This window comes from Diabrotica undecimpunctata, chromosome 4 (genome assembly GCF_040954645.1).
Source record: "Diabrotica undecimpunctata isolate CICGRU chromosome 4, icDiaUnde3, whole genome shotgun sequence".
In the NCBI taxonomy this organism is placed as follows: Eukaryota; Metazoa; Arthropoda; class Insecta; order Coleoptera; family Chrysomelidae; genus Diabrotica; species Diabrotica undecimpunctata.
In genome coordinates this window covers 159,232,451-159,245,729 of record NC_092806.1, presented here as the reverse complement: position 1 = coordinate 159,245,729, position 13,279 = coordinate 159,232,451, and the positions used below count along the sequence as shown (strand labels likewise).

Below are 13,279 nucleotides of genomic sequence, written 5' to 3'. Positions count from 1 at the left end.
AGAAGACTTTCAAAGTATTCAGCCCATCTTTCGATTATTTTATTTTCAGCTGTAATCATTTGCTCATTTTTATCTCTCACAAAGTTCGGTGTTCTTATATATGCACCTTTCTTATGTTGTCCTACTTCTTTGTAGAATTTTTTATTTTGCTTGCTTCTGTGTTCACGTTCTACTTTTTCAATTTGTTGTTGTAAATGTTGTCTCCTTTTTCTTCTTACTGTTCTTCTGGCTAAGGCTCTCTCTCTATTGTATTGTTCACGGTTTTCATCCGTCGGGTTTGCTAGGTAGTCGATTCTTCTTTTGTTTGCTTCTTTTAAGGTATCCTCGCATTCTTCATCAAACCATTTATTTCTTTTTGCTTTTCTCTTCCGACCTATACACTTCTCTGCTGTTTCTGTAATGATCGTTTTAATGGAGTGCCATTTCTGGTCTATATTTTCTCTTTCATTTTCTTTCGTTTCCAACACCTGGAATCTGTTTCTCAATTCTAGTTGGTATTGTCTCTTTCCCTCTTCTTCTTCCAATTTAGACACATTCCATCTTTCGATCTTCATCTGTTTGTCTGTTGTTTGTGTTGAGATTCTAGTTCTAAGCTTGGCCTTTACTAGGAAATGGTCTGTATCACTATCTGGTCCCCGTCTAGTTCTTATGTCTATTATACTACTGAAATGCCTCCAATCAATTAATACGTGATCAATTTGCTTCCTCGTTCTTCCATCATTTGATCTCCATGTTACCTTATACATATATGTTTTTCCTGGCAAATTGGGTGCTTTTGATAATCATGTTGCACCCTGCTGCAAACTCAATCAGCCTTGAACCATTGTCATTGGTAATTTCATGTAGACTCTGATTTCCAGCTACCGGCCTTATGTGTTCTTCTTTGCCTATTTTTGCGGTTAAGTATATATAGCATATAGTATTGTAGTATCAGTAGAAATTCTAATAAAAATCGGTGAAATTGTAACTATTTATTTATTAAAATTTCAAAATATCACAGTACAAAAAATAATGTTGGCACATTAACAAATTAAAAATGGAATGATAAAGTAGGTCTAGCAAATAAGAACACAATCAATAACAATTAATAAACTACTTTAAGGAATTTGTAACTAAATCCTCTGTTATATTCACTGTGTATAAATAGAAGCACTGTACAATCGCTTATTTTGTGGCATGCACCTTTAGACTTGTTTAAAAATTATTAAAGTCAGAGTTGCTCATTTGCAAAGCTTATGTAAAAGCTCACTAGGTGGCCATGTTGGCGGAAGTGACATTACACCTCATACGGCAGATAATTTGATGGTCCGATATGAACAATTATCCGGTTTCGATATCTATAACAGACATCGTATAGACCATTTATTTTCTGATTTAAAAGACCTTCTAACACGTCGTTTTAAGTGGAATAGTGAATTGTAAATAGTTATATGCACTTGAAAGTAAAACTTATTACTTTTACAAAGAAATAAAATTATAATATGTTATAGACACGATATACCGAGTAAATTTTAAGCTTATAGGACGTAAACAAACATAACAAATTAAAAAAACAATATGCAGTAACACATAACAAGTACTTTAGTCTTAAAAGAAATCTACGGCTTGTGATGGGAACCCCCTCAACTCAAAAATAGTCGCCACAAGTCTTCTGGTTTGCTCTAATACTACCGAAGCAGTCGCCAATCCTAAGTGAAGGCAAAATACTTCGTAACACTTGATTTTTGAAGGAGGCGTTTTTGGAAAGCACATTTTCTTCAGTTTTCTGAAAAAGAAAATACGTTATACGCTGTGGATAACATTCTTATTCTAGCTTCACAAAAGGTTTTATATTATATTTGAAGGTCGAGTTGAATTCACATATAAATTGTCAGTAAATTAGTAAATTACTTTATAGTAATGCCATCTATGAAATAAATCGAGAACTTCTCATCTCACCTTCGTATTTACTTGCTTTTTTGACAGGCACTGTATGCCACGCTACGCATCATATGGATAAACGTACTACAATAATATCACTTACTGATAAAAGTCTTCCGATAGTATCCCCGGCCAACCGGAAATTTCTTCTTTAGGAAACACAGTAGGTTTAAGTGCTTGTCCGTTCAAATCCTCAAACCATAGAAAATAACCATAACTGTAATTTGCGTCTTTCCAGATTATCTGCATGATCCCCTTTTGCAGTTTGCTCTTGGCTACATTTAACATTAGCCAAACCTGAAAATACAGTAGTTATAGTAAGTAGTCAGTAACTATATAAAAAGAATAGGTGATTTTGTAACACTGTAGATAGAGATGGACAGTTCCGTTCCTTTTGTGGATTCATTATCAACGGGTATTTATCATACATGTAGCAAAGAATATAGACGCTTCTATATTCTTTGCATGTAGTTTCATAATCAGATTTTAATAGTTTGACTTTGATCAAAAATATGAGAATATGAGATAAATTTAAACATTTGAGTCAATGTATTTAGGCCTTGTTTGAATGTGCAATTCGATAAGGTCTGAAAAATGATCAGTTAGTGCATCCAATATCCCTTGGAATGAGAATAGAAGTTTAAATGTGGGCTAAGTTTGAACTCTTAACCAGCAAATGGTTATTTACAATAATTTACAGTGAAAAAATTGAAATTAGGTTAAATTTGAAAATCATCGCAAAATATTTAACAAAAATTCTGAACTAATCTCAAAAGCTGACTTGGTGAATGGCATGGGCGCCCATATATCAAAATCCAGGAGGGGGCAAGTCAACTCAAATTTTTATTTTGATCCATACAACTTAATAAAAACTAAAATAGCCGATTGCAAAAATGCAAAAATATAAACATGATTTACAAACAGTAAAGAAATACCAGAAAAGTAAAAGTAATCTTAACCCATTTACGGCCAAAGGTGCGTAAACGCAACCTTTATTGTTAATTTTTTTTTGGCCCGAAAATAATTTTTTTAATGTTCTCTTTTTATTGAAGTAACATCTCAATAGATTGAGGTATATAGTATCATTTTTCTTTTGATAAAAATATTACTTTTTAAATATTTTAAGATTATTATAATTTTGCATAATTTAATGATTTATGCACATCTTCATACAAAAAATTTTTCCGATACTAATTATAAACTTAATTCATATTTTGTATTCTATAATTATAAAAATATGTTGAAATTTTTATTATTCTAAAAACTTATTCATTCATACTTTAAAAATAAGGTCTATAATTGCATGTTTATACGATGGATTCGTATACGCACCTTTGGCCGAAACCATATTATATTTTTTTCGTAGACTAAACAATCTGAAATTACGATCTCGTCAATAGTCAATACTATTATATTTGCTTTTTTCTTGACTTAAATCAGTTTGAAAGTTTCCTTGTGTTTATTTGTTTTATATTCCATATAAGTTGAAATAAGGTAAGCTAAATTATTATCATATGAATGCGTGTATATAGTAGTAGTATATTTTTAGTAGTGCATGTTTTTGTTTATTTTAGTAAATTCTCGAAATAGGTAATGAAGAGGGCACTAATTACTAAAGAGTTAATGGCTTTGTTAGAAGAAGACTCAGACTGTGAAAATGCTGACTCACTTGATGTGGTTTATGTGCCGCCGGAAACAGATGAAATTTCCGATGTAGAAGACATTGATGATAATATTATTGGTACAGAAGGAATAAAAACAGATATTGCAGGTATATATTGCAGGTATAAGTGCACATTGTAAGAGAAAGCATTAGCCGACATAGATTTCGTTCAATCAAACAGAACATACATTTGTCAGATAACACCTTACTGAATAAAAATGATAAATTTGCAAAATTGTCACCAATTTTTGAAATAAATAACCGAAAGTTTGCACAATTTGGAGTTTTTGCAAAAAATCTTTCCATTGACGAGGAAATGGTTCCATATTTCGGGCGACATTCGTGCAAAATGGCCACATTGTAAAAAGAGACGATAATAGTGCAAGAAGAAAATGTCGGATGTGCAAAAGTAATACTATTTATTTATGTAAAAAGTGTACAGTGCATCTACACCCCAAATATTTCGAAAATTTTCATCTTAAAATTTAATTTACAGTTAAGATACAATATGTTCCTTTTTTAAAAATTGTATGCGTATTCGGCCAAAGGTGCGTATACGCACCCACCTGTTTTTCCTTTCATGAGAAAAAAAAATTCTTTTTGGTTGTAAATTAGTCTTAATTTATGTGTTTTTAATCCAATCTAATAAATCAATTGTCAAATTTCTCTTTGTTTATTGTCTCGGCCCTTAATGGGTTAAACAAAAAATTATTAACAACATATTTTATGGTATGACTTTATACATACAAATTTTATTATACAAAATTTTTTATGTAGGAATAAAAAAATCAATTTTAAGCAAGGATGTTAAAAAATAATAATAAAAAAAGCAGGTACTCTGAGATACGAAATGCAACACAAGCAATAGTGTAGTTTAAATAATATGTAAGTAACATAATATCTGAATTGAAAAATTTCTTTTAATAGGAAATTAAAACAAATATTCAAATACTGTACTACGTTGAAAGGGTTAGGGTAGGGTGTACACCCTTCTACTACCATGCTTAGACGAAATTGCATAAATAGTCCAGCGGCGGCCGGCCAGGTGAAGTAGGTGAAGGTGAGGTTCACCAAAAAAATATAATTAAATTGAGACAAATAAATAAAAAATGAAAACAACATTATTATATCTAAATTCTGAAATCAATTATTTATTCTCTTTTAATGAATCTAAAAATTAAAAAAGACAACTAGCTTTATTAGCGGTACGTACATGACGGTCAAGTCCTGACCTGTGTCACTAGCCGTGTATAATAGGATTCAGGAAGAGGTGAATATAATTTTTGAAATGCAAAATCCATCTGCATCAGCGTTCACGGTTGCCATGGCAACGTGACGTCAGCCTATCCTTAGTGATGGCTGAGGAAACTGGTACGTGCAGTTCCGCTTAAAAATATATTATTCGTCTTCACCCACTGTTGGATGTGTATTTGGTATTCCTATTTTTCGGAAATTTCTCTAAGCGACAATATTTTGAAATTTAGTCCATTATATAGATATTTTTATATAGTATAGTGTATAGTATAGTATTTATTAGTTTAGTTTAGTCACAATATTAATTTTATTTGTTTAGTGCACTTTATTAATACATTTCTCTATGGTTTGTTTCGGATTTCGGATATAAAGTGTTCTCGTGGATTTCGTTTGAACAAAAATAATTTTAGAGAGACATGAATCCAATTAATGACTTCTTCTTCTTCCTATGCCGTCTCCAATAACGGAGGTTGGCGACCACATTTCTAAAAATGTCTCTGTCTTTTGCAACGTGGAATAAATCGTCTACAGTCATGTTTGTCCAGTCTCAAATATTTCGCAGCCATGATTTCCTCTTCCTACCTATTCTCTTTTTACCATCGACTCTACCCTGCATGATGACCTGCAGAAGACTATATTAAATGGTGGCTAAATTAATGACTTGGTGTGTAATATATTAGAGACTCCATTTAGGCATTGGAAAAATGAAGATAAAAGGGATGTTCTTTTACATTGTCGACCAACCAGTATTTTAAACATCTGCGTCTGATCCAGAGTGGTTGGCTGCAATCAGCATCTGACTTACAGTGGGCGGCTGAATTGAAACTCACCAACCCCAGGCGTGGTGTTTTAATCGCCAAAAAACCCTCAATGAAATGTCGAGGTTCAGAACTAAAATACCCCAGGCAAGCAGAACTGAACAAGAAAAACTGTTTTCAAGTTATTAGGGCCATAAACTCTAAAAATTTTTTTTAACGAATTTTTTGGGCGCGAAGTAGGTACTAGTCCTTTTGGCTCCGGCAAGCTTTCCTCATCTTCACTACTTTTTTAGGCCACGAGCCGCCGCTGAAATAGTCAAATGTGTGCAATCTTCAAATACTTCGCTGGGTGCCAACTTATTTATATTTGACATTAAAAATTTGTGCTATGCTGTAAACAATTGAAGAAATTTAATTAAAAATTTATTTGTTATAATTTATTATAAAAAAATTAACATTTTTTTTCAGTTAGTATTGTATGTATTATAATTTATTGAAACGAATAATTTCCCAATAGAATCTAAAATGGTAAAATGTTAAACCCAACAAAACGTAAAAAGTAAACTTGCTATTGAAGGCAAGTGCTCTGTATCTTGTGAAAATAAAAACTGAAGGTTTCTGGGCTTTTGTCCAAACTCATCTATTACTTTTTTAATAAAATTATTTCGATTGTTTTCTATTTTATTTCTATGAACGCTCATCATACATAGTCCATCTAATCTTTGTTCACTTATAGTGGACCTAATCCAGGTTTTAACCCTTCGAAGAGTTGAAAATGAGTAGTGGGAGGAAGGCACAGAGAAATTTCTATAGCTTGGGCTATAGCTGGGTAAAATAAGCAATGGTCTAGTAGCTCTATCATTGAAATATCTTCTACATCTAAATTGGTTTGATTTTTCCAATAATAGAGCCACAATGATGCCTGTTCTTTTAGATTAGTAATTTTGTATAAATTATTTATGATTTCTATTATTTTGGCGAGGTCTTCTTCGGTTAATTTTATTATGTTTTTGGGATGCAAGTTATACAATAACATACCATGATTATTGTCTTTTGAAAATCTGACACCAAGAGAACTAATTAAAGAATCTAGGTACGGAATAAATAATGACACTCTAAAAAAGTCTTCAGCGGAATTAACCGCATGGTTTGACCGTTGTGTTTGCTTTCTAGGAGCGATTCGTGGTTTTTCAAGGGTAATACTTAGAGATTCGGCATCATTTGTACTCTTTTCAAAAATTGTTTCAAAAGTTGTTTCCGCTTCTTGTCTGTGCTTTGTTATCATATCAAGAAATAACTGTATATGATTTTTAACTGCCAGCATATCTATTTATTTAGTTTGTAAATGTTTACTATGGGTTCTAAGAAAGAAGAATATTTGGAAATCAAATTTAGAGAAATTATAAAAGTGGAATCAGATGTGGCACATGAAAGCTGCACAATATGCGTAAATAATGTATTTTTTTTAAATATACTTACATACATACTGATTTTTTAAATAATATTACTAATGATAGGGGGGGGGCAACTGCCCCCTCTTGCCCCCCCCCCTATGGGCGCCCATGGTGAATGGTGTGTATAAATTGAATATTAGGGTTAATAAAGATTTTGAAAATTGTTTATTTGTTAATGGCGAAACATGGCATAGAAGGTTTGTCCATATAAACAGTGTTTATTTAAATAAAATGAAATATGGACTAGTATTGATAGATAGATTGAGTGTGACTGAGGAAATTGACATTAAAAAACAAAACTGTATGGTATGTTGTGAGGACAAACAAACACGATTACCGTTTCCACAACAAGGTCACAGAGCAGTTAGTACCTATGAAGAACAGATCATTAGGTGGCTCCAAATATTTTGTTACTTTCCAAGATGATGTTAGTAAAATGGTCTTGCGTTTATTTTATTAAAACAAAAAGTGGAGTTTTTAATTGTTTTAAAAATTTTCAAAGTATGGCTGAAAACCAGAAGGGTGTTCATATAAAAACAATGTGAAGTGACAATGGTGGAAAATTTTGTTCAAAAGAATTTGAAAGATATTTAAGTATAAATGGTATTATACATTAAAAAACCAATCCCTACACTCCTGAACAAAATGGAGTATCTGAACGTTTGAATAGGACAATTGTAGAAAAGGCAAAGTGTCTTTTGTTTGATGTTAGTAGCTTTAGAATATTTAACAGCAATGTGATGGTACAGATGATGTCTCAGGCAAGGTGTTGTCACCAAGTGCCCTAGTCTGTCGACCAATAGCACGCAGTTGATGCGCATCGCCCCGCCTACCTCATTTCGGAGATTGTGTATAAATATTCGCACAATCTTCGAATGAGGATAGCCTTCGACCAAGTCTGGCATGTGGGACTGGTCAAGAAACTCGTGAGCATCGGGCTACCTACTCCATTCGTCAGACTCATCCACTCCTATGTCTCTCAGCGGCGGATTACAGTCAAAGAGCGTGATCGATACTCTACATCCTTCACTCCCACTGCGGGAGTCCCTCAGGGTTCCGTGTTGGCACCAATACTTTACACAATATACAACAGCGACTTTCCCAATCCCAGACATACACATACTACTACCTTACTATACGCAGACGATACGGCACTTCTTACTACCACACCACACATCGACACCGTACTTAGGTTCGCTCGAGATCATCTGCTCCTTGTTGAACAATGGTGCCAGAGATGGAGAGTGACACCTAACCCTAACAAAACACAGATGATCCTTTTCAGACACCCATACCGCAGCCAATACATTACACCAATCATAACCGAAAGGCACAATTTGAGTCTATGGGGAGAACGACTCCGACTCCGAAACCAGGTCGACTACCTCGGCGTGGTGTTTACTCAAACACTTAGCTGGAGGGACGACACTGAAAAAACCTGTGGTAAGGTTAGGAGCCGACTCGGACTTCTCAACGCTCTTACTGGCAGATTCGGCCGCACTCAACCACGAACACTTATCCATACTTACAAAACATTCATCAGACCGGTCATCGAGTACAGATCTTGCATCTGTGCTGTGATGCCAAAGCACCTCAACAATAGACTAATCTCACTGGAAAGGAGAATCTTACGCAAACTCAACAGAAAACGATGCGACTATCCCTCGGCACTCATTCATCGCCTGTCGAACATCCAGCCCATTAATGAGAGGCTTACCTCTCTGAGCAGGAGTTATACAATTCGCACCATCCGGGGCCAAAACCTCAGAGCCCAAAGCATTCTAAAAACTACCTGCTCGTCCCTCGGCAATGTATTCAGACCACGACCTAAACCCAAACTCCCATTCCTACCCACTATTCTGCTGGAACTCGCCAGCAACGAGCTCCCGGACGAATACATTGACATACAGGAGGCAACTCCCCTCTATTACCGCCGTATATTATAATACCGAAAGTTCATTCCGAACTGACACCGACGGGGGGGGGGGGGGATCGGTTTTCTGTGGTTTTCCGATCCCATTGCACAACGATACCCCGTCGTTTGCGAGGTTACCAGTCCACAGCTGCCCTCACGCGCCGCGATATTCACTCAAAAATTAAATTGATTTTTTAAATTAATAAACATATAAATTTCATACATTTACTAATTCTGTTTTTAGATCAAAAAATATTCTGAAAGGAACCGTTCACTTCTAACCCTTTCGCCCCCGATTGTCCAGGACTAGCAAAGCAGCATAACCACCAACAACACCGCAACACCAGTGGACACCTCAAAATCCCAGTGCCACACCCACCAAAAAAGAAAACACGTCCTGAAGAGGCACAAGCCTATAGCAGGACATCAGACACACCCAGCACAGAAGATAAACACACACCCACAAAACCAACGCTACAATGAATCGAATGAGGATCAGTCTATAGACCACGGCCTTACCTAGAGCACATGAGGTCACCGGTCGGGGCTCTGCTCCGTTTTGCTACCGCAAAAACCTTAAGACTCTGTAGATAGTCTTCTTCCTGCTCCAAAAAGTTGTTTTATTTCCAACGATGATCCTACTGTTAGCGCATATAAGAAAATTCACACCAAGTCTTTATCAAGACTTGGTAAAATACCATACATCCAGAAGTTAATATGTATAAATGCTTAGGGGTATTTCATACATTATACCTGAAGCCTCTAAGTAGAGCATACAACAGAGTGGATAATTTCATAGGTCCACTCTTGCTGTGACGACGGTGTAAGGGTTAAAATAAGGACAGAAACAAGAATAAATGCCGATTGGGATGTGGTAAATGGCAAACCGAATATGCTGTGTAAAAGCTAAGGATAAGTAAATCAGAAATATGGGGAGAGCTTTGTATTGTGAATTTAACACCCCATAGAATGTGTAAGAGTTGAAATAGTGGCAGAATAAAGTGCTTCTTAACATAGGGAGAATTTCAAGAACTGAAAAGTGGCATATCAGGGTGGTGTAAACGTTTAATTATCTCAAAGAGAATTTTAGAGTTAAAATGTGCAAAGAAAGAATATTAATCAACAAAATGAGAATTTAAGAGCTGAAATATGGACTGAGCAGTATATTCAAGCAATTTAATATTCCAGAACAAGTGTAGAATTGAAATATGAACATAGGTCTTCAACAGAAAAAGAATTTGGGGAAATGTGAAGAATAAAAGTAAACCTAGAGAAAAAGACTTATTTGGAGTAAAAATCTGAATGTAAATATCATGTTGAGAGTTGATCACTTAGTTGAGAGTAATTAGTATTATTCTAGAGAAGAATATGTGGGAAAAGTGAGTCTTAAATACTAGAAAGGGAATTTAAAGCTTAAAAATTGAAAGTAGAAGACTATTTTGCTTGTTAACCATGTTTAACATCTTTAAGATTTTTGTTTTTTAATGCATAAAAATGTATTTTTTACTCACCTTTTTCCTATTAAACTTTCCTTCTTCAGTATCTAAGTCCAAAGTTGGTGTGGTCACTCTATGTGAATTTCTGTCCACATATAAGAAATGAACTAATCCTGGGAACTCCTCTAAATACTTATTGATGGTTAGGGAATCTCTAGTAAACATCTATTAAGGAGAATGATAATGAATGGATCATTTTTGAAAATATGGATAGTGCTTTTCTACATTCATAAATAAAACAGTGAAATAATTGTGGAATATTGTTTGTTTACACCAAAAGATTGTAGAAAAACATGTAATGACTAATGTTAATGTAAAATGGATATGAAGAGTGAAATTCTTCAAATTATTTGAGGAAAGTTTCAATCATAATGTTCCGAGAAGCTTAACATTAATCATTCAATTAATTCAACTCGATAAACATTATGATATGTGATAAATACTTAATAAAAGCTTTATTGCAGTTTTTAAAAGGATATGATCCAAGTGAAAAATTCTTAATACTCTTGGCCTTGAAAAAGTCTTCATAATTCGTCAATTTCTCCTTCACTTCTATTGACGCTTCTATCACATACTTCGAACTAGAATTTAAAACACTATCATCGACTGATGTAAGATTAAGCAGTTCCTTCAGATTCTCTAAAAATCCTAACCCCAATGTTTCAGCCCTTAACAGTGCCTCCTCAGAGCCATTCTTCAGATATTCTTGATATTTCTTCTTGATTATATCCCATTTTTTCATTAGCTGCTTGTGTGAATTTTCTATAACACTGTACTTTGTTTTTTTCAGACTTTCGTGAAGTTTTTTTGTAGCTAGTTCTAGATTTTCAACAGCTGGCTGGAGTGTCTTCTTTTCTCTTTGAATTTGAACCTTAAAGTCATTGAGTATATTAAAAACATCAATACATCAGTGTGGTACTATTTTACCTGTTGCATTGTGTGTAAGTGACAAAAATTCTCATACAGACTGGCAGCTACTGCAGAATTCCCGATTTCTAACAAATATATCAAAAAGATTCCATTGGAATGTGGCATGATATGAACGGCATGTGGAAGACATTTGGGAGTATCTTCAGCTCCTGATAAAAGTATTTGGTAGCTGAAAATAGATTTTGTTCCCGTGGATTTTTCTTCTATTGAAAGATTTAAACTTTGGCACAGGATTATCAAGAATAATATGTCTGCTGATGATAATTCCTTAGCGGAAGAACTAGAAAAGAAACTGTGCTGTAATAAAGATAACTTAAGTCCTCATGCACAAAACATAAAAGTATTTTTCTAGTAGACTCACCTGGAGTAGAGTGATAAAACTTTATTTTGAATTAAGATCAAGGAATGCAGCTTTTTGTATTCAAAATGCACACACACTTTATCAACAGACTCGCGCAATATTCGCAATGTGGTAGAACACAGCTCTGGATTGATAAAAAGCTGTTCAACTGCTTCTATGCATACAGATTGGTCATATGAGATAAGTTTTGTCCAACTATCTATAAGTTTATTTGCTAATACAGACTTTTCTTTGCATGCCTTTAATCTAAAAGTATTATGTAGATAATAGAAGTAAAAGTTATTAAAGAAAGACAGCGACTTACTGATATACATCTGGTCCACACAGGTATCTTACAATAGTTACGCAGGTGTGTGTAAACCACTTCATGTAGTCTTCTTTTTCTTTGCTTATAGTGACAAATAAATACCCCATGTACTACAAAAACAATTTGTCAGACAATACTGAGTTTGACAGGCGTAAAAACTAATACAAGATTAAGCAAATTTAAAAATTTGATAGGATATAAATAATATCTAAGCAATCTAGTGCGATTTTCAAGTAGAAATGTATTCTCTAATATAAATACTGATGTTTTATTTTTATAAAATGCTTTAAACACTACTGTCACAGACATTACGATGCCATAAATAAATGGAATTGAATACAGTACAATAAATAATGAAAAAACAACAATAACTACAAAATATAACAATTATTTCTAAAAAACATTATTCAAATAGTTTTGCTTTTATTCTAGTACAAATGCTAGATAAAAATGGAAATGTCACTAAGAAATTATACCTACATCATCAAAGTATACAATCAGATCATCTTCACATTTTATAGATGTGTAAGAGTTGCCAAATTGACAACTCATTATCCTATGGGATGTTACTATAGGTGAAAAAGTTTGTACTATAATATTTGCATCTACAGTTTTTTCTGTCGAACCCTAAAAATTTAAAACAAATGAATCACATTCTGGAAGTTTTTAAACAAAAATAACATTCTAATTCAATATACTATAATTAGATGTTACAACTTCCAATTGTTATAGCCGTTTTAACAAAGTCAGTATATTGAAACTCTTATTTGAATATATTTTGTTATATTGTCCCTCTAATTACTAGTTTCAACAACTTATAATTCGTTTTATTGTTACGTTTATAGTTAAGGTCTGTATAGCTTTAGTGGAAAACTTTTTAATAATAAAACAATATAAGGCAAACAATAATTAATTAAATATTTTTCATTTACTTGGGGTAAAAATTCTTGTTCTACAGCAAAATTTATCATATGTTGGGCGAATGCTTCATTGTATTTTGTATGAATAATATCGTTCAAGTGGTCAAAGATTAAAAGACAATTCATTTTTGTATAATTAACAATTATTTTCCATTAAAAACTAAACGATAAACTTTTATTTTGTTATTGATTTTTTACAAGGATAGGAATTTGAGGTTATATTTTTGTTTTCATCCTCTTCTTTCTTCCGGCACGTACGAACATTTCGCTTGTGAACTACCTGTGGTCTTGCACCGACTTT

General features: G+C 33.6%; 1 protein-coding gene across 1 annotated transcript; it reads right to left on the bottom strand.

The window, feature by feature from the left end:
- Positions 1-969: 969 nt before the first annotated feature.
- Positions 970-13,253, bottom strand: HPS1 (Hermansky-Pudlak syndrome 1 protein). Its single transcript, XM_072530760.1, has 9 exons — positions 12,991-13,253; positions 12,539-12,685; positions 12,056-12,168; positions 11,752-11,997; positions 11,388-11,670; positions 10,941-11,331; positions 10,476-10,618; positions 2,024-2,217; positions 970-1,765 (listed from the first exon to the last, which is right to left on the bottom strand). Exons 1-9 carry the CDS (start codon positions 13,102-13,104, stop codon positions 1,588-1,590), a joined length of 1,809 nt encoding a protein of 602 aa, XP_072386861.1. The 5' UTR covers positions 13,105-13,253; the 3' UTR covers positions 970-1,587.
- Between the last annotated feature and the right edge of the window lie 26 nt (positions 13,254-13,279).